The sequence below is a fragment of the Aulonocara stuartgranti genome (assembly GCF_965226115.1).
Source record: "Aulonocara stuartgranti genome assembly, chromosome: 15".
NCBI classification, from domain to species: Eukaryota; Metazoa; Chordata; class Actinopteri; order Cichliformes; family Cichlidae; genus Aulonocara; species Aulonocara stuartgranti.
The window spans coordinates 1327624-1348708 of record NC_138951.1 but is presented as its reverse complement, the minus strand read 5'-3'; the positions used below and the strand labels follow the sequence as shown (position 1 = coordinate 1348708).

General features: G+C 41.7%; 2 protein-coding genes across 6 annotated transcripts; one reads left to right on the top strand and one right to left on the bottom strand.

Moving 5' to 3' along the window:
* Nucleotides 1-343: 343 nt before the first annotated feature.
* LOC309689203 (uncharacterized protein) lies at nt 344-12544 on the top strand. Of its 3 annotated transcripts, none has more exons than XR_014271299.1 (2): nt 344-690; nt 12471-12544. XR_014271299.1 is itself a non-coding variant. In XM_082505464.1 (2 exons), the coding sequence occupies exons 1-2, from the start codon at nt 679-681 to the stop codon at nt 9808-9810; spliced, it is 369 nt and encodes a 122-aa protein (XP_082361590.1). In that variant the 5' UTR covers nt 344-678; the 3' UTR covers nt 9811-9854. The 3 variants fall into 3 exon arrangements, 1 of the variants encoding a protein (XP_082361590.1); XR_014271300.1 differs by having other exon boundaries at nt 12411-12498; XM_082505464.1 differs by lacking the exon at nt 12471-12544 and adding an exon at nt 9454-9854.
* Nucleotides 11859-19647, bottom strand: clmnb (calmin b). 3 transcript variants are annotated; one of them, XM_082505444.1, is made up of 10 exons: nt 19252-19647; nt 18356-18417; nt 18183-18278; nt 17705-17788; nt 17503-17595; nt 17176-17402; nt 16727-16920; nt 15548-15630; nt 13385-14676; nt 11859-12649 (listed from the first exon to the last, which is right to left on the bottom strand). In XM_082505444.1, exons 1-10 carry the CDS (start codon nt 19316-19318, stop codon nt 12523-12525), a joined length of 2325 nt encoding a protein of 774 aa, XP_082361570.1. In that variant the 5' UTR covers nt 19319-19647; the 3' UTR covers nt 11859-12522. The 3 variants fall into 3 exon arrangements, with proteins under 3 accessions (XP_082361570.1, XP_082361569.1, XP_082361571.1); XM_082505443.1 differs by having other exon boundaries at nt 11859-12652; nt 19252-19645; XM_082505445.1 differs by lacking the exon at nt 18183-18278 and having other exon boundaries at nt 11859-12652; nt 19252-19646.
* Between the last annotated feature and the right edge of the window lie 1438 nt (nt 19648-21085).

Below are 21085 nucleotides of genomic sequence, written 5' to 3'. Positions count from 1 at the left end.
ATCCTTTAATTGAAAGTATATTAATATCAGAGTATGAAAATACTCTAATAATCTAATTACTTTTATTTTAATTTTAAAAAAAATACCTAAATTATGACACATAAAAGTGCTTACATTATTGCATCAATATTCCTGAATCATTCTTTGGCTCTTTGCTCCGGTATTTTGCTGGTTGGAACTGTTGTAAATAGTTTTTCATTTATGACATTACTGATTATAAATTTTGTAAAAAAAAAAAAAAAAACTAGTACCGGTACAGAAAAAAAGAATATATATAAAATATTAATATATATATATATATATATATATATATATATATATATATATATATATATTAGGGGTGCAACGATATTCGTATCGATATTGAACCGTTCGATACAGTGCTTTCGGTTCGGTACGCATATGTATCGAACAATACAACATTTGTAATTTATTTTATCAACTTTCCTTCTGACGATGCTGTCTGTGTTGAGCGCTCAGTGAATCTGCGTTCGACTACTCCGCCTAGGCTGCACTGTCGAGCGCAGATCCACTGAGCGCTCAACACAGACAGCATCGTCAGAAGGAAGAGCGCAGGGCAAGCTAGCGAGACAGAAGTTAAGCTCCCCTTACAACATGGACCTCCCCCACCCTCATTCAGATCTGGCGTTTGGAATTATTTTGGTTTTCATGTGACGTATGACCCTGAAGGTAAGCGAGTCATGGACTAAAGTAAAACAGTATGTTGGATGTGCCACGCAATGCTCAATTACATGGGTGTGAACTAGTGTGTTGGCGCAGTTAGCTCGTTAACGTGTTGGCCGTCTAGCCCCATGCACGGAGCGATCGGCGGTAGCTCGTTAACGGAGATTTGCCGTGTTGTGGCGTTAATGTCATTTCAACGAGATTAACCTGAAAGCACTAGTGGGAACACAACGAATATGACTGCACATTTACGCCGACATCATCCTAGTGCAAAGACAAAAACAACAAGCATGCTACTAACTTTAGCCGAGTCATTTAGACTAGAGATGGACCGATCCGATATTACGTATAGGTATCGGTCCCATACTGACCTAAATTACTGGATCGGATATCGGAAAAAAATAAAAAATGTAATCCGATCCATTAAATATCACGAAAGCAGCTCACAAAACTTGCAACATGCCGTAACTCACCTCAGAACGTTAGCAGTCGGAGCAGTGTGCATCACGTGATAGAGCGGCTGTGGCATGCGGGACCTGTCGGTGGTCTGGATAGCATTTGGAGCTTCGCTAGCAACCCGGCATTTCATCTCCGACAAAGTTATCCCGAGAGAAGTAAAGCAAGTGTGTAAGTCCATCTCTGAATGTTTGTAAAGCATTCCTGCGTTAAGCTTAACAAGCGATATATGGAGCGACTGCCTCTTCTCGCTGCTACTTCAATCATGAAACTGATCAATGATCAGCTGATCGGCTTTTCTGTCGCGAGTCCGTGTCTCTGGTTTGCTTTTGACCCACTTTGCACCAGAAAGAGGAAACCAGCGGCTGAACAACAGCAGCACGTTTAAGCTTGATCAGCTGCTGTTAGAATTTATTTAATCTTACTTTCTACTCCAGGATCTTTTTCTACGTAGCTGACGTAACTGTGCAGGGGCGGATCTAGCAAAGTTTAGCCAGGGGGGCCGATAGGGCATGAACAGGGAAAAGGGGACACAAAGACAGACTTTTCTTTCTTATTCTCATTTAAAATGTCGAGCTTTTAATAAATAATTATCTGACACCCAAAGTTTTAATTTGATGTAAAATGAATAGAAGTCAATTACTGTATATAGTGACTATTAAGTCTAATATATATACCCTAGTAAGCTATAGTACTTTTTCCTTTGGGAAGGTACCATCTGTGCAGTCTGCAATTTTGTTGAAGAAAGATGTTGAATCTATTTAATATTTCTTGAGAAATAATTGATTTCTGTGCATTTTTTTCACACTGCATCAAATTAAGGTTGATTACGTTGATTAAGCATCATGAGGTGGAGCGTGAGGGGTGGTTCCCTATTTTTTATTTATTTATTTTTGTTGTTGCTGGGAGTTGGAACCCTATTAGTTAGGTTGCTTAATATTTATGCTAAGTACTCTTTAAAATACCAGAATAGGGAGGATGGTGTAGGTTTAAGTTTATTAGATTGATCAGTATTGCTGAACTATGAAATATTTTTTTTGCATACAGGTATAACAGAATAGCTTTAGTGTAGTTGTTGTTTTAAACTTGAGTATGAACTTATACAAAATGCAGCAAGATATTTAAAAAAACAGCTTTGTTGATTAAAAAACACTATATCGGATTCATATCGGTATCGGCAGATATCCAAATTTATGATATCGGTATCGGACATAAAAAAGTGGTATCGTGCCATCTCTAATTTAGACAGCTGTTAGCACATGATTCTCCTTATATGTTTAATATGCTGCTGAGAATATAGCCCAGAAGAAGCGTATAGTATAGCTTTTATTTTGGAAAGAGACATTTCTCTGTAATAAACTCTTTTCCAAAGATGAGTGATTCCTCAATCAGATACAGGGCTCGCAATATCGCTAGCCCGACCTCCTGGGGCTAGCGATTTTTTTCAGTCGGGCTACCAAAATCTATCTCTGCCCTGCCCGTCGGGCTATTGTAGGAAGGAAAAATATATGTCAATGCTTTTGCATTCTTTCGGAAATGTAGCTGGGTAATTATGTCATTGGCATCGGTGAGCCACTGTCAATATGTGACATTGAAGTCGCGTTTGAATTTGCGCTTGTTTTTTTGCTTTCACTTTGCAATCGCTCGAACTGTGTATAGAGAGCGACAGCACTGATCTGTGAGTGATGATAATTTGTGCACCAATTCCTCTGACATCGTCTTATTAATCGTTAGCTTACTATGCAAACATGACAAGTGAAATCTCCCGCAGCTTAAACATGTGAGAGGTTGATCGCGCAGAGAATCGCTGAGCTTATGTGAGTGCGTGTGTAAAAGCAGCAGGATATATATTTGACTACGATGACCTGGATGACTGAGAACCTTCACAGACAGATATATATTTTAGTTCTGCTGAGCCAAGTAAGACAGGTCAGGGTGAAGAAGTGACAGCCAAAGAAAAGCTTACCACAAAACGGAGAAGTTATGACAAATCAGACTATAAGGCAAAAAGAAAGTGCAGCTTTATGGTTTCATGGACAAAAGAATTTCTGTGGCTGCAATATGACGAGCTAAATAACCAGGGCTGCACATAAGTGGTCCGCAGGTGCGCATTCGCTGTCAAAATAAAAAACACGCACAAGGGTTAGGGTTAAATTTAAAAACTGTACTTTTGAGTTAAAATATATATTTATAATTTTAATAAATGACAAATTAAAAATGCATGAACATTTTTTTTGTATTGAAAAAATATCGAACCGTGACACCAAAGTATCGAACCGAACCGTGAATTTTGTGTATCGTTGCACCCCTTATATATATATATATAACTAACAGAGTTGCAGAAAGGTGCGGCAAAGAAGGTGCCTAAGAAATACAGCAAGCTGTCCATACCTGAGGCCTTGGAAACTGCCAAGCAAAGACTCACAGCCTTGGCCAGCCGCTTGAAGAGGTACACCAGAGAGATAGAAGGCAGGAGAATAAACCAGCTGTTCTCCACAGAACCAGCAAAGGTGTACTCTCAGTGGCAAGGGAACAATAAGAGAACAGCACCACCAAGGCTGGAGACGGAGCAATACTGGAAGAGCATATGGGAGAAGGATGCAACCCATAACGGCAATGCTCAGTGGCTAGAGGATCTGAGGGCAGACCACAGCGACCTCCCTGAACAGGGTCCAGTAACCATCACAGTGGCAGATATCCAAGAAAGGTTCTCCAGTATGAAGAGTTGGACAGCACCGACATGGTTCACGCCTACTGGCTAAAGAAGCTGACTGCACTCCACGAGCGTCTGGCAGCACAAATGAACCAGCTGCTAGTTAACGAGAGACACCCGGAATGGCTAACTGAAGGCCGGACGGTCCTGATCCCCAAGGACCCCAAGAAGGGACCGGTCCCCTCCAACTACCGACCAATAACCTGCCTCAGCAACACGTGGAAGCTCCTGTCAGGCATCATATCGGCTAAGATGAACAGGCACATGGGTCAATACATGAGTGGGGCACAGAAAGGGATTGGCAAGAATACCAGAGGCGCAAAACACCAGCTACTGGTAGACAGAACAGTCAGCCGAGACTGCAAGACCAGACTGACCAACCTGTGCACTGCCTGGATTGATTACAAGAAGGCCTATGACTCAATGCCCCACAGCTGGATACTGGAATGCCTAGAATTGTACAAGATCAATGGGACCCTAAGAGCCTTCATCAGGAACTCAATGGGGATGTGGCGCACAACACTAGAGGCCAACTCCAAGCCCATAGCACAAGTCACCATCAAGTGCGGGATCTACCAAGGAGATGCTTTGTCCCCACTGCTGTTCTGCATAGGCCTGAACCCCCTCAGTGAGATCATTAACAAGACTGGCTACGGATACCGACTACGGAACGGAGCAGTTGTCAGCCACCTCCTGTACATGGATGACATCAAGCTGTATGCCAAGAGTGAACGAGACATCGATTCACTGATCCACACTACCAGGCTATACAGCAATGACATTGGAATGTCGTTCGGACTGGAGAAGTGTAGTCGGATGGTAACAAAGAGAGGGAAGGTAGTCAGAACTGAGGGGATTGAACTACCAGAAGGCAACATTGCAGACATAGAGGACAGTTACAAGTACCTGGGGATCCAGCAGGCGAATGGGAACCATGAAGAGGCCGCTAGAAAGGCTGCAACCACCAAGTACCTGCAGAGGGTCAGGCAAGTCCTGAGGAGTCAGCTGAATGGTAAGAACAAGATCCGGGCCATCAACACGTACGCCCTGCCCGTGATCAGGTACCCTGCTGGGGTAATAGGCTGGCCAAAGGAGGAGATAGAAGCCACAGACATAAAGACAAGAAAGCTCCTTACCATGCATGGAGGGTTTCACCCCAAGTCCAGCACCCTGAGGCTGTACGCTAAGCGGAAGGAAGGGGGCCGGGGACTGGTGAGTGTCAGCACCACAGTCCAGGATGAGACAAGGAACATCCAAGAATACATTGGGAAGATGGCCCCAACTGACCGAGTGCTCAGTGAATACCTCAGGCAGCAGAAACCCAAGAAAGAGGAGGGAGACGAGGAACCATCATGGAAGGACAGGCCCCTGCACAGTATGTACCACCGGCAGATAGAGGAGGTGGCTGATATCCAGAAATCCTACCAGTGGCTGGACAAAGCTGGACTGAAAGACAGCACAGAGGCACTAATCATGGCAGCACAAGAACAAGCTCTGAGCACAAGATCCATAGAGGCTGGGGTCTATCACACCAGGCAAGACCCCAGGTGCAGGCTGTGTAAAGATGCCCCAGAGACAATCCAGCACATAACAGCAGGGTGCAAGATGCTAGCAGGCAAGGCATACATGGAACGCCATAACCAAGTGGCCGGCATAGTGTACAGGAACATCTGTGCCGAGTATAACCTGGAAGTCCCGAGTCTTAAATAAGGGAATATTTAAGCAAATTTACACATCCATTCAGTGTGATTGCAGTATCTGAAAAATGGATTAATAAACAGAAAGGAGAGGACTTTGTAATAGATGGATATGAATTAAATCTTACAAATAGAAAGAATAAGAATGGCGGTGGTGTGGCCTTGTTTGTGGATAAAAATTTAAAATACAAGATGGTAGAAAAAATGACGATGGCGGTAGATAATATATTAGAGTGTGTAACAATAGAAATTAGTATGGGAAAAGAGAAAAATGTCATTGTAAGCTGTATATATAGAACACCAGGTTCTAATATTGAAATTTTTAAGGAGTGGGTAGATAAAACATTCACCAGGACAAACCAAAAAGTCATGTTCATTTGTGGGGATTTTAACATAGATCTACTAAATCCAAACAAGCAGAGAGCGACAGAGGAATTTATTAATACAATGTATAGCTTGGGACTTTTTCCAGTGATCACTAAGCCCAGCAGGATTACAGCACAGTCGGCAACCCTAATAGACAATATATTTACTAATGAAATAGAAAATAGAACCATAAGTGGTCTCCTAATTAATGACATCAGTGATCATCTACCTGTTTTTATAGTGTATAACAGCAATTACAGGAAGGTTAAACAGCAAAACACAATAAAATACAAACGAGTGAGAACAGAAGAGTCAATAAACGCATTCAAAAGTGATTTACTCAAGCAAGAATGGGAGATGCTGTATAAGGAAAAAAATATTGATAAAGCTTATGAGATTTTTTTAGGAAAATTTAAACTGTTATATAATAGTCATTGCCCAGTAAGGAAATACAGTAAAAAACAAAAATATGCAGAGTGCCCATGGATTACAAAAGGATTGCAAAATGCATGTAAGAAGAAAAATACCTTATACAGAGAATTTATAATGAACAGAAGCACAGAAGCTGAAAATAAATACAAGAAATATAAAAATAAATTAACGAGTATTTTAAGGTCATGTAAAAAGGAATACTATGAAAAATTACTGATTATGAATAAAAATAATATTAAAGGGATCTGGAAAACATTAAATACCATCATCAAAAAGGGCTCGGGGCAGGCAGACTATCCTTCGTATTTCGCAAATAATGATAGAAATATTACTAATATGAGCGATGTGGTAAATGATTTCAACAAATTCTTTGTAAGTGTTGGGCCAGACTTGGCTGAAACAATTCCTGATATGACAGATTCTGTAGAGAAAGAAACTAGACTCATTGACCGCAATCCTCATTCAATGTTCTTAACGGTGGTGGAAGAAAAGGAAATCATTGATATTGTTGGGAAATCACAAACAAAAAACTCTACAGACTCTGACGACATTGATATGGAAATCGTTAAGAGAGTGATAGAGGGCATTTCCAAACCCTTAACACACATTTGCAATTTGTCCTTACAAACTGGTACATTCCCAAAACAAATGAAAACAGCTAAAGTAACACCATTGTTTAAAAATGGTGACAGACACCAATTCACAAATTATAGGCCTGTCTCTCTACTTTCTCAATTTTCAAAAATACTGGAAAAAGTCTTTAGTAATAGACTTGAGAAATTTATAGATAAACACAAAATAATAATGGATAGTCAGTATGGTTTCAGAACAAATAGATCAACATCATTGGCATTAATGGAACTGATCGAAAATATCACCAACAATATAGATAAAAGACAATGTATAGTTAGTGTATTCATTGACCTAAAAAAAGCTTTTGACACAATTAATCATGACATATTACTTGATAAACTGGAGTACTACGGCATTAGAGGAGTGGTGTTAGAATGGGTAAAGAGTTATTTGAGAGACAGGCAGCAATTTGTGAAAATTGGGGAATATCAATCAGAGTGTATGGACATTGTTTGTGGAGTTCCGCAGGGGTCAGTATTGGGACCAAAGCTGTTTATCCTCTATATCAATGATATATGCAGAACATCAGATATACTACAGTTTATTCTATTTGCAGATGATACAAATATTTTTTGTGCTGGAGAGAACTTACAGCAGCTTTTGGAAATTGTCACACAAGAAATGATTAAACTGAAAACATGGTTTGATAGAAATAAGCTATCATTAAATTTGGAAAAAACTACATTTATGTTATTCGGAAATTGTAAAAAAGATGCAGGAGCAAAATTATTAGTAAACAATGTTGAAATAGAGCAAGTTTCGGATACAAAATTTCTGGGTGTGATAATAGATAACAAAATCTGCTGGAAACCTCACATAAAGCATATACAAGCCAAACTGTCAAGAAGCATCTCCGTACTAAGTAAAGTTAAATATTTTTTGCCTTCCAAATCACTCCGGGTACTTTATTGTTCACTTATATTGCCATATTTGGAATACTGTGTGGAAATTTGGGGAAACACATATAAAACTGCACTTCAACCAATATGTAAAATTAAAAAAAAAGCAATCAGGATGATTAATAAAGCAGGATTTAGAGACCATACTAACATCATGTTTTTGAAATTAAAAATACTGAAGTTTATGGATCTTATAAAATATAAAACTGCAAAAATTATGTACAAGGCCAGATACAATATGTTACCAGGAAATATACAGAGGATGTTCTATGACAGAGAAGGAGACTATGAATTGAGGGGGAAATTGAATCTAAGGATTCTTAAAGCACGGTCAAAGGTTAAAACCTTTTGTGTCACTATTTATGGGGTAAAACTGTGGAATAGTTTTACTATAGATCTACAGCAATGCTCAGGAATTAGTAAGTTCATGAAAATACTTCGAAAACTGATTTTGGAAGAATATGATACCGATAAAGATGATCACCCATTGTATGTATAAAAATATCAAATTATATCCAAATTATATCAATCACGGTAGCCAAGTTTATATAGGTTCTCCTCGTGTATCGTGTGGAGTATGTGATGATGGGAATTAGGTGAATTATGTGGGATCAATAAGATGTTGAGCAGGGGTAGGAATTAATAAGTATGTTCATACTTCTTCCTACTCCTTTTCAGACCAAACATTGTTACATTATGTCAGACAATTTTGTTTTATTTCATTATATATTTTTTGTTTATCTGAACACATACGTGTGTGTGTGTATATCTACATATATATTCGTATCTGTAAATGAAAATATATGTAGTGTGTATATATTGTTTTTTGTTTTATATGTCTGAAACAAATAAAGATACAATACAATACAAGACCCCAGGTGCAGGCTGTGTAAAGATGCCCCAGAGACAATCCAGCACATAACAGCAGGGTGCAAGATGCTAGCAGGCAAGGCATACATGGAACGCCATAACCAAGTGGCCGGCATAGTGTACAGGAACATCTGTGCCGAGTATAACCTGGAAGTCCCGAGGTCAAAATGGGAGATGCCCCCAAGTATTTAGTATTTATTTATTTATTGTCATTGTCAAGAACAATGAAATTGTGTTTGGGGCTTCCATACAACCCAAAAAAAGAAGAAAATAATAAATACCCCTTAAAACCCAAGTGTACATATTTAACCCAGTGTGACTCCAATGCAATAAGACAATCCTTAGCAATAATGTTCGTAGAAATTCAGACAAAGACCTGAGAAACATGACAAAATACAACAATGCAACCCATTCAATATTATTGTACTGTGAGATATGATATCAGATATGATAGTTATCTATTTAAGAAAGAGGGGGGGGGGGGGGCAGGAGGGGGAAGAGAATAAAGATATGATGCACCAATGCAGACCAGTTCATTGCTATTAAGAAGTTGGATATGGTTATTGTCCGTGAGAGGGAGGCAGAGAGTTCAGGAGCCTCACAGCCTGTGGATACAGGCTGTTGGCCAGTCTGGATGTTCTGGCCTGTTCTGGATGTTCTGGTGGTGGAGAATGACCAAGCTAAGATCCTGTGGGACTTCCAGATACAGACGGACAAAATGGTGGTGGCTAACCAACCGGACATAGTGGTGGTAGACAAACAGAAGAAGACGGCCGTAGTGATCGATGTAGCGGTTCCGAATGACAGCAATATCAGGAAGAAGGAACACGAGAAGCTGGAGAAATACCAAGGGCTCAGAGAAGAGCTCGAGAGGATGTGGAGGGTGAAGGTAACGGTGGTCCCCGTGGTAATCGGAGCACTAGGTGCGGTGACTCCCAAGCTAGGCGAGTGGCTCCAGCAGATCCCGGGAACAACATCGGAGATCTCTGTCCAGAAGAGCGCAGTCCTGGGAACAGCTAAGATACTGCGCAGGACCCTCAAGCTCCCAGGCCTCTGGTAGAGGACCCGAGCTTGAAGGATGAACCGCCCGCAGGGGCGTGCTGGGTGTTTTTATTAATTATTAATAAGAATAAAATAAAATAAGAAAATCCCCAATATCCAATAGATGGATTTATGTTTATGTTTTATACACAAAACTAAACTGGAAACATAAACTTGCATAAAACAAAATAAGCATGTTTTCATATTCAGAAAGATGGAGCCATGAAGTAAAAGTATCTTTGGGTAACAAACAGTCCTCCTACGCTGTGTTAACTTTGAATACTTTGAATCTCTGTATGAAGAAAGGATGCAAAATGACACAGATGCAGTCAAACATCTTGATGTGCTGCAGTAGGATATCATAAATCTGTGCCTAAAATACTACTTGCATATTTTAGATTCTGTATTCACGTCATCACTTAAATACACCATGCTGCATCCCCTTTAAGTAAAATATTTCAGCACTGTTGGGAGATGTTCCAACGGGGATGCAAAATGACTCAATCACAGCCCGATGTATCGCTGGTAGATTGACGTGCTGTGGTTTGAATTTTATTCTTGTTTAACCAGCTGCATTCCCAGCTGGCCCAGGCTTCACGTTCTTGATCCAGAAGCTCTTACAGCTGTCAGAGAGGCGGTCCTCCAAGGGCCGCAGGTCTGCTTTGGGAAACCAGGAGCAGTGAGGTGGTTGCAGCATTCAGCCTGAAGGTCTGTGTGGGGCTTTTCAAATGGTTGAATACCTGATGTGTTTGTTATTGACATGATCAACACATAATAACAAAGCTTCATTCCTATAAAGAAACACTTGGTTTATACTCTAACCACATATTCATGGATAAAAACAAGCAAATATAATCTTTGAAGCGTAAATACTTATAAGCTACCGTTGAAATACACATGATTGTTAAGTATAAGTTTGTCAGAGGGCTGCAGGTCTTTCCTCCAAGTCTCAGAGCTGACGGTGCAGACAGAGGACTCAGATTCATGAGACCTGGAAAATAAATTTTTATGGTGTAGTGTAGCTCGTCCATCAACATGTAGGCTGCTCCGCAATCTTAACTGACCCCCAGTTCTTTTTTTTGCGCCATCATCTGCCTGAGCACCAATTTGCCACTCCTGCTGTGGCACCACCAATCCCAGCATCTGTCCTGGCTCCAGCCCCAGTCGCCTTCTGAAGCCCACCTCCACTCCCTCCCTCCTGGAGATGAGGCTGTATTGCAAATCTGTGAGAGCAGATATGGTGGCCTGCAGGCTGTGTTCTGTCTAGTCGGCCACCATCCCTGGGGCCTCCGGGGCCAGCTCTGGCTATCAGACCCAGAAGCTGGGCAAGCTGAGCCAGAGCTGACCCAGGCCCGAGGGTGAGAACAAGATGCTGTGCTGATGCTGCTGCTGGACGTCAGGCTCAGTAGCAGTTCTGCTGGCAGGGTCACGATACGGTTCAAAGGTCGAGGCCGTGTTTAGGGCTGATGTACCGAGCTGCTGCAGCTGATCGGCCTCTCTCTCCCTTCGCTCAAGAGTTTCAGGCCTCGGTACAGCTGATCTATACGCCGAGGGACACGTTAGCAACACTAGCACTGTTATTTATATAAAACTACACACAGCAGGCATCGTTGCTGCTTCTCTCGCTATCCTGGCTTGACCATACATAAGACCAACAAACCCCTTGCTTTGGGGGAGTGTTGTTCTCGTGGCTCGGTGTGGGGGTGGTGGTGTTGAAAGTATATCGATCTCCAGGGCTGAGCTTTCGACTCAGGGGTAATGCTCTAAGCAAACAACGGCAGTGTGTTTTTAAATTCTTAGAATTTGACCAGCAGTGAATGTTTGAGTATTTGGGGGCAGAGAGGACAGAGAATACTCACTCGACCCCCAACTTTAAGTGTTTAAGTGTTTAAGGTTTAAGTTTACACTTTCTCTTCAACGTGGATTTTGATGACTTATGTAACTAATGCATACTTCTGTGTCGCTCTGTTGTCACTGTGGTATTCCAACAAGCATTACCTAATAGTCCAAACTGCTTAAAATGACAACATCTATTCTATGTTGATGAGTGGATCACATACACACACATCAAGCAGCTGGTTTATTGTTTGTATCAGATGGTCACAAAAATTATCCCGGAGAAAGCCTGTGGTAAAAATAAGCTTGAACTCAGGCAGCATCCGAGATGAAGACAATAAAGCGGTCCACAGTCTAAGCCATAAGTGACACAGTGAGAGTCTGTGAAATGCCAAAGTGCTCATTAAGTATTATCAGCTTAATCTTCACTTGTCAATACAGCTTCTAATTAAACAGCAGGTCACATGGGATCTTCAGCAGGCAACAGAATGCTGTATAGACAAATAAGAAGGTCGCTGCGATGCTGCAGTGCCACCGTGTGGTTGATTTTGTCAAGTGAATTTCAAAAAGGAGTCTTTTTACTAGGAAAATCAATTTTTGGACATGTGTTCAGCAAAAAAAAAAAAAAAAGCCCCCAAACCATTTCTGATAATAAGTGCGGTGCAAGACCGAGCAGCTGAAAGCCTGTGTAACAACGGGGATTACAGGATTTAGCTTTATCTGAAACTACGGCCCTGAGTCTTATCAGATTATTCTGTGGATCTGCTTAAATGGCGTCTTTAGGAAACTGTGTCACAGATGAAGAGTCGGTCCAGCCTTATGTGTCCCTGTTTGCCTCATTAGTGGCAACTGGGCTCATGAGCATGTCGGAATAAGAAGCTTGTGCTGCAGTGACTCAGAGGTTCATCTGACTGAGGATGAGGCAGCAGTACAGCAGGACCCACCAGACCAAGAGCATTTCCAGCTCTGACAGGGTCACTCCACAAGAGGCTGCTGAAGGCTGAAGAAGGGATCCTTTGTCACTGCTGGAGACAAACGAAGGAGTGTGAGGTGAAGGTTCTGCACACACTGAAGCAAGCACATCGAAATCGGGAGTAGCAAAAACTACATTCAAATGCAGATATCTTTTTATAGTGTTTATCCAAACAGAAGCTTTAACGATATCATATCCATGTTAACTCTTTACCTTGTTTTCTACGGCTAGATTACAATAAATAGCATCCTGAGACTGGCTCATCAGACTTTAAGTTAACTTTAAGCAGCCCTGTGACTTAATAGAAATCCTAAAACACGCTCGAAAGTGAAGCATGTTTCATATTTCATATATAAAAACACTAATAACTCAAACTTCTCAGTGTGACGATACTGTTTAGCCAGGTAAGTGCTTTAGACATGAAGAGGGAGCCCCCCCCCTTCATCAGTAGGTGGCACTATTGAACTGAAAAACAGCCTCTATAGAAATACTCCTCTGGGCCATGATCACACTGTGACTGAGCGCTTTCCAAACCAGGCTGCTGTTTGCACAAAGACCCTTTGACAGTAATGCGACAGTATTTACTCGCTTTATGCTGCAATACAAGAGACACAGCAAGTGAACAGCAGCTGTAAAAGGAAACGATGCTCATCATCTGTGTGGAAGTCGCGTTGTTCCAGACATTTAACGAACTTGTCTCTGTTACCAGTGTTATTACTGAGTCACAGTAAACTGGAAGTCTTGGCAAATGTGGTGAATTATGTTTCTGCTGATAAATGGTTACCTGGGTGACCGAGGGGTTGACCTGCAGGCAGGAGGCCAGACACCTCCGAGTGGGCGTGTTCTGGGACTCTCCTCCCCATCGTGCTCTGTCGTTGTTGTCGTCATCTCCTCTCCAGCTGCTGATTTAACTTCATCAGTGTCTCTCACTTTTTCTTCTTTACACTTCCTGCCACTTTCTTCTTCTGTGTCACTTCTGACTTCACAGGCAGCCTCATCAGTTATTATTTTTCCATTTACTTCACCCTTAAAACTTTCTGAATTTGTGCTTTTCTGGCTCTTCCCATCTTCTTTCATCACAGCAGCATCTTGGCTTTCATTCCCTACATCCTGCCCTCCCACCTGTCCACGTTTTTTGGAAAGCTCTGCATCTCTTCCGTCCTCGGTGTCTTCCTGCCAACGGGCCACTTCAACAGTTGCTTCCGCTGCATTGTCCTCTGTTTTGTCGACCCCATTCTTGAACATTTTTGCATTTTCCATCTTTTTCCCCCTTTCTTCCTCACAATAATCACCATCATCATTGCTCTGTCCTCTATTAGCCCGCTGCTCTTCATGCTCCTCTGTGCTTCTACTTTCACCCTCTGGCTTAAAGTCAAGCGCTGCTCCACCGTGTGTCATTTTGCTGAGATTTCTTTCATTTTTGTCAAAATCAAACTTCCTGTGCACCGCTGACTGGGCTGATTCAAGCTCAAAATCAGCCTTTTGTAAAAAGGAGCCTTCCTGATATTTGGATTCTTCTTTCATTTCCTCTGCTGTTTCCTCTTTGACCTTTGGTACTTGTCTTTTCAGCTGATTATATGGTTGAAACACATCTTTATTCAGCTCTAGGATGTAGCTATATGCATCCTCCTCATCTGAATCCAGCGATGGTAAGCTGTAGATTCCTTCCTCGGAGCTTAAAGAATAGCAGCTTTGTGCTCGTCGCTTGTCGTAGCCTTGATCCAGTCCACTGTCCAACCACAGCTGGACCTCCTGGCTGACTATGCCAGCATCCAGAGGACTGGGTGGCTGTAAAGTGCTTCGTGCACTGCCTTTCCTTTTTTTGTAATGTGAGTCTGAAGCAGTCCCAGCAGGCTGGTCGGAGGTAGCTGTTCCATTTGTGTGAAAGGACGGAGAGCGGGGACTTCCTGAAGATCTCCGAGACCAACGCTTCCACAGAAGCTGCTCGCTGCTCTTCTCCAAGCCTTTCAGCAACACCTGGACTTCTGGAACATCAGCGTCAGTCTCTTCAAAGCTGACTGACTCAAGTGATCCAAAACTGGGAATCTCGGGAACGTCAATATCTGGTGTGGGAGCCTGTAATATAAGCATGTCAGTGATAGCAGAACCAAAGAAATACTGCTAGCATGTAATAATGTCACACTATGAAGGTATTAGTAAGTGCTTATTTTGTCATTTATATCTCGTTAATCCTTCTCAGTACGTCATTTATGAACAGATATGTTTATCCATCTGTTACTGTAACAACAGACGTTACACAGAAGTCTGTAATTGTTCTGAAAATCAATGTTTTTACGTAAAAATCCCCTCAAAAACTATTTTACTCATTTGTACAATGATGTCACTTATTTTTTTTAAAAAACTATTACTAAACTACATTTTCTAAACAAAGACACCTTTAGATTCAGACTTTCAGGAGCACAGTAGGACTTTGCTACGTTAGACTCCATAATAAAGACTTTAACTGATCAAGCACACACATCCATACATATGCAATAACACTAAGTGCAATAATCCTTCTGTCATCGTTGTATTTTTACTCAGTTGTATATAGTATTGGTATTTGTATTCTATTTTTATCTTATTGTATATTTATTTTATTTTATTCTACTGTATATAGTATTTTATTTTATTCTATTCTGTACAGTTGTGTACTGTATTTATTCTTATTGTATTCTAATTTTTGCCTCATAACTTTTGCACTGTCCACTTCCTGCTGTGACAAAACAAATTTCCCACGTGTGGGACTAATAAAGGTTATCTTATCTTATCTTATGAAACAGCGACGCTCTGCTTCACCTGTTCTGAGTCTCTGAGCTAAGATGACGGGCGGCCGGTGGCAGTTTCAAGAATAACTGAGTGATATAAATGCATTTATTTATTTCTTTTTTTATATCTACCTCGCTGTAGTGAGACTGTAGTGAAGGTGAACTTGTGCTGCACTAACCTCATCTATGCCTGAGTGACACTTTGGGAACATGGAGACGTAGGTGATGATGGACTGCTCGTCTGGTGAAGTGCACGTCACATCTGCAGGGAACGATTAAAAAAATCATAAAACACTTAAAAACATAAGCGTGTGTGTGTGCGTGCGTGTGTGCGTGCGCGCGTGTGTGCGTGCGTGCGTGTGTGCGTGCGTGCGTGTGTGCGTGCGCGCGTGTGTGTGTAAAACAAAGCTAGGGGCTTGTAAGAACATATAAATGGGCTGATTGGTGCGTTTCTACTCTCCTGTAGCCACATTCACACAATCACACAAGCACTGCCTTCTATGCTTTTAAGTGCTCACTAACATTCATACTGTGATGGATGCATCAGAGAGCAGCCAGCGGTGAGTATGTTGCCCAAGGATGCTTGGCATGCAGACAGTGGCAGCCAGGGACTGAACCACATATACCCTTTACTGCTTGGAAACATGCTGTATATGTACCACGTGGGCCCTCAAAATAATAACTTGCATATCGTGTGGCCCTGTGGAGGTGAAGGTTCCTGGTTTAGGGGATGGTTGGTTGAGTCAGGTCTGGGTTTATTTGAAATTTATGTTAACTAAATATTGCAAGAGGTTTAAAATGTGATATTTGTGGCTTTCTCTAGAGACAATGTGAGTCCACATGACTCTCATTTTATACATTTTTCATGTTCCTGAGTCAGGACGTTTTTCTGAACTCTTCAAATAAATAAATAGGTCCGTGGTTGGTTCTGTAAGTAAACTGGTTCAATAACAGTCCTGACTCAGGGCCATGCTGTTGTATAAGCAGGGCCCTTCATTCATAAGCGTAACACTGTGTACGTCATCTTCTTGCTGCAAGAATGGGGGCGTGACAGTGGGAGCTGTGGGGGCTGTGGGAGCTGTGGGGGCTGTCCTGTGCTGTCTGACAGCTTCCTGTATCCTGTTGATTTTTGCGCACCAGCTTGTGCCTTTTCTCCGTCCACTATACGCTCACCTCAGAGAAACATTCAATCATTTCCATTTGTCTTGTCAGCCCCCTGGGCTTGAATTTCATATATGCATTTATAGAAGACTTGTTCTCATGTTTACAGTTTGCTGTAAACTGAAAGGAAATCTCTCATCACTCTGGGCACATAATCAACGTGGTGATTTTTTCACCTAATATGAGAAATCTTTTACCTTCAGGCTCCAGCAGTGGCGGTACATCCAAGCTGTGATGGGCTATCATGAAAGCCTGCCGGATGTTTTCCACTGGATCTCGATGAAAGCTTTCCCTCAGGTCAACCATGACTGGGTTTATGGACTTAACCAAAGCAAGAAATGCCAAGCCGCTCCTCCAGCTCTTCCCAAAGTCCTTCACGTCCACCCCGTACCTGCAAAAAGTTTAAAATGCCATTTAATTAAATGACAAGTGTGAGCCATCATTCCAGCTCAATCTAAAACTATTCTGATTTCTAACAAGAAAGCTAATTTTGGGCTGATGTAGGGTTAGGATACGTTTACCACCTATTAGAGCTCAGAGGATAAAGTAACCTGCTGACATTTTGTTTCATTGTTTGAGTGGGAATATGTTTGGGCTCAGTGTTAATTACATGACTTTGTAAGTGTTTTGATCTTTTTATGCTCACTTTGATGTGCATCTTTGGACCCATTGCAGGAGCACCTTGATTGCTTTCCCATGATACTTTGCTTCCCTGCCAGCCTTCCTGCCTTTACTTGGCAGAGTGCTGCAAGAGTATGTGCCAGGGTCACTTGGCTGGGGTGAGAGGTCATTAGAGGATGGATAACTGCTCATTGACAAGGCGGAAAGGCTGGAAGACAAATGCTTCTGGAGGCCTCCCATCACCTCCTTTACCTGTGTAGGAGTAACACAGAGGTGTGAGTCGGTGATAAATGGCTGGGCAAGAAGTAAGATAATACATTAAGACATTTGACTCATAGATGATAAATCCAACCTGAAAGTGCAAGATGATGCTCCAAACAAGGTGAAGAACAACAGATGGTTTACCATCAGCAATTCCAGAAGCATCAATGCCAAGCAGCTTTACCTGGCAGATAACAAGGAAACATCGATCACAATCTTGTTATTCCTGATTTGAAATCATGTCATTCATACATGTCAGAGCAATGTCACTGAATCTACAAGGAAACACTCACATGTCTGTCATCCAGAAAGACCAAGGCCTTGGAAATGTTGTTCAGTCTGAAGATGCGATGAGAGGAAGACCTAAACCTATAAAGCTAACAAAGTTAGACGAGAAAAAACATCATCACTGTTCAGGGAAATGAGCTGGTTGATTTTATTGCTGTTAAGAAGACTGGTCCCATTTATATAGCAACCCTGAACAATGACGTTACAACCAACAGCTCAGCATGAAGACAGTAAACTGGGAGACACTGCTGGCTTGGCTTCGACTAAGCGTTAGGCTTGAGACTAATTAAACAAACAAAGGAAATGACATCAGCAGTAATTAAAACATTTCCTGTCTCTGGCCATGACAGCAAACTCTTTTTCACAGGAACTGTGCTCCAGCGTCTCCTGGTGAGTCTCTGCTTCCAGGACTCCTGCTACGCTTGCAGTGGCCAAATTTAAACAGGCTTTGGCTAAATCTTTCTTGAACAGCATGATTCTTACTAGTCTGCACCCAGACAGCTCCTCCAGCAGGCCCATGAGTATTTTGCCATCCTGAATGTCTGTGAACAGGTCGTGCACTTCAATAGGAGGGTCCCGCTGGGGGGGAAAAGCATGACCCTCATTGATAAGCACATTTTTTTCAGAGTGATCTGATGAACTGATTTGTGCCTTACTCTCTGCAGAAACACATTCATCCACCTGGTGAAGGTTCTCTTCTGCACTGCTTTTCGTTCATCTGAGGAAGAGAAAACAGGGCCTTGGTACACCAATATTTAAATAAAACATGAAAATGGCATCAGCAGTGATCAGCATAACGTTAATGGAACGCAGTGTAATGGGAAATCGTTGGTGTTTTATTCGTATGGTTGTTATTGTGACAAATATTAGTAAATCGATTAGCTTTTAGCGCTCACTAGCCACCCTAAACATTGCAGTGGACTAAGTAACCTGTGCACACCCACAGCACTCTGGCAGGAGCGAGACACTGTGCCCCACTGGCCACAGAAGAAAGAATAATAGCCCCAGGCACTGACCTAGCCTCCCAAACATGATCCCAATCAGTATCCACAGGAGGCACCAGAATTATTCTGATCCACGAGGCCCCACCCTGCAAGCACAAGGACGCAAAAGATCCACGTCCAATGCCCTGGTGCTTTTAACAACAAGTGACCTGTGTCTATGTCACGGCACATCAGAGCGGGATAGAGATTGGTAGGATATGACGCAGCTGGTTTTTAAAGTTGTGTCAGTGTTAATCTAAGAAGAATGCAGAATATTGAGGTATTTAGTAATTAAATGTCCATACTCTATTTTATAGATAGACAGTTTACATGAAACCCAACTGAACAGTGCTGGAGAAGGAACATTTTTATAATAATTAAAAATTTGATACTAAAACACTAAATGATTGGGCAATCGAATGACACGAAGCCAAGAATACCTACCTGGAAAATTCCCTAAGAATGCAGTCAAGGAAGCAGGAGAGCAATGATGGTCCTTTTTGTATTCTTTTCAAAGGTGGCCTGTATACACAGTTATTTAAGTAAAACCCACCAGGATGAGACTGTACCTTGAGATGTGTATTTATCATTGAGCTCGCTCGCTGAGTTTGTCTGTGAATCCCAGCTGTCCTGCATTCTCGTTTAGACTCTTGGCACATGATCCATTATGAAGATAAAAGTGAGAATAAGTCAAAATGTCAGCAATCAGAGGCACTCCACGGTTTCCTTAAACACTCATGTTGAAGTAAAGGCAAAAGAGAGGCGGTGTATCTTGCCCCAACACGCTGAAACCTCCCTCTGACGCGTTCTCCCACCACTCCCACAAGCACAGCGTGAACCCGACTGCAAGTCTGTGGTTTATGAAATCCTGTATGTAGTGGTGGTCACTCCATGTCCAGGGGTCTGTTTGCATGTAAGAACTCGCTGTGGTTTCTGTTTTCACGTATAAGGATGTCGTTCAGAAGATCTCATGGGTGAATGATTCATTAAAGTAAACACACATATTTCTTCATAGCTCACCTGGCTCAGGGTAAAGGTACGAGCAGAGGAAGCCAAGGTTCCTGTGATGTATTAATCAGTCAAAGAAAGAAAAACAGAAAATTACAAATCTTTTTAGAGAGATTTGACAAAGTGTTTGTCACGTTTGATAGCACTGGAATTTACCTCTAATATTTCCTGCAGCAATGTCTTTTATCTTGCAAAATTACTACATTCCAGAAACAGGTCGAGTCTCACAGGAAACATTCATTTCCAAAAATCCAAAACTAAGACAGAAACAATTAAAAATTAAGCTAAAAAATATTTATCACAGAAATACAAAACTATAATAACTTTGTTCAACAAGCGTTTAATTCTTTATAATCAAAAAATTGATCCGTTTTCTGGGACACCCTGGTGTTGTCTTTCACAGTGAAGATGATGTAAATATTGTGAATGTTGTTATTTGCATTTCATCTAAATATTGTAGCTGTTTCCTCGTGGGTACAACATGACGTGTTCTTTGTGCCCTCCACTGATTCCACTTTTTAATCATAGAAATAGTTTAGTTTTGGTTTGTTTAAGCTTTGTGGTTAAACACGTCCCACCCAGTAAAGTAACTGTGTTGATCCGTCCACAGACCTGACATCACACAGCATGTCTGACACAGTTGAGTCGCAGGTCTTTATACTCTCCTCTACAGGTGTGTCTGCAGGAGGGTTATGGGCTGAGGTCAGTAGTAATAAGGGGGCATTAGTCCAAGATGGCGGCCAACCAAACCGGTTTCGTGCGTGTGCGCGTTCAGGTGTGGAAACACACAGGGCGTCAGAGGGGTTATATGAGTTTATGTGTTTTTAACTGGGTTTTAATTTAATCAAACCATAGGGTTTTTTAATTAAACTATTTTTATCACTTAGATGTGTCTCAACATTCAGTTATGCAGACATATGTCTTCTTAAAAGCAATTCTTTGTTTTGCAGGCGGAGTGGAAGCTGTTTTGGTTCACAGTGCACCTTAACAAAGAGGGGCTGCTTTTCATTTACATCTAGTCAAAAGTGTTGGTGTTTTAGTCACACTAATTTTGTGATTCTGACAATATCTCAGCTTGCAGTGATGCCAGCATTTTATTTTAAAAACGCCACAAATGGGAGTTTCTTCTGAATGGGTAATGTCAGCATGTTCACAAGCGTTTCATTTCATCAAACCACTAGTTTTAATTTAACTAGTTTTTATGCATCTACTGGGGTTTCTTTCCAGGGTTGATGCGATCGTTTTATTTAAAAATCGGGATCTCAGCCTGGGCGTCTATTGTCTCATGTAGTCTGGAAGATGAGTGGATGGTGGGGTGGGTGCAGTTTTCTCTGCGGTGGGGTTGGGTGGACTGTCCCGGGCTCTGTGGGGCCGGGGGGCGCTGCTGCACTGGGC

Coding starts and splice junctions, on each gene's coding strand:
- clmnb (XM_082505443.1), bottom strand. CDS start 19,318: ATGCAGGACAGCTGGGATTCACAGACAAACTCAGCGAGCGAGCTCAAT. Junction 17,403..17,502: donor GCATCATCTTGCACTTTCAG/GTTGGATTTATC, acceptor ACTCCTACACAG/GTAAAGGAGGTGATGGGAGG. Junction 16,921..17,175: donor GTCCAAAGATGCACATCAAA/GTGAGCATAAAA, acceptor AACTTTTTGCAG/GTACGGGGTGGACGTGAAGG.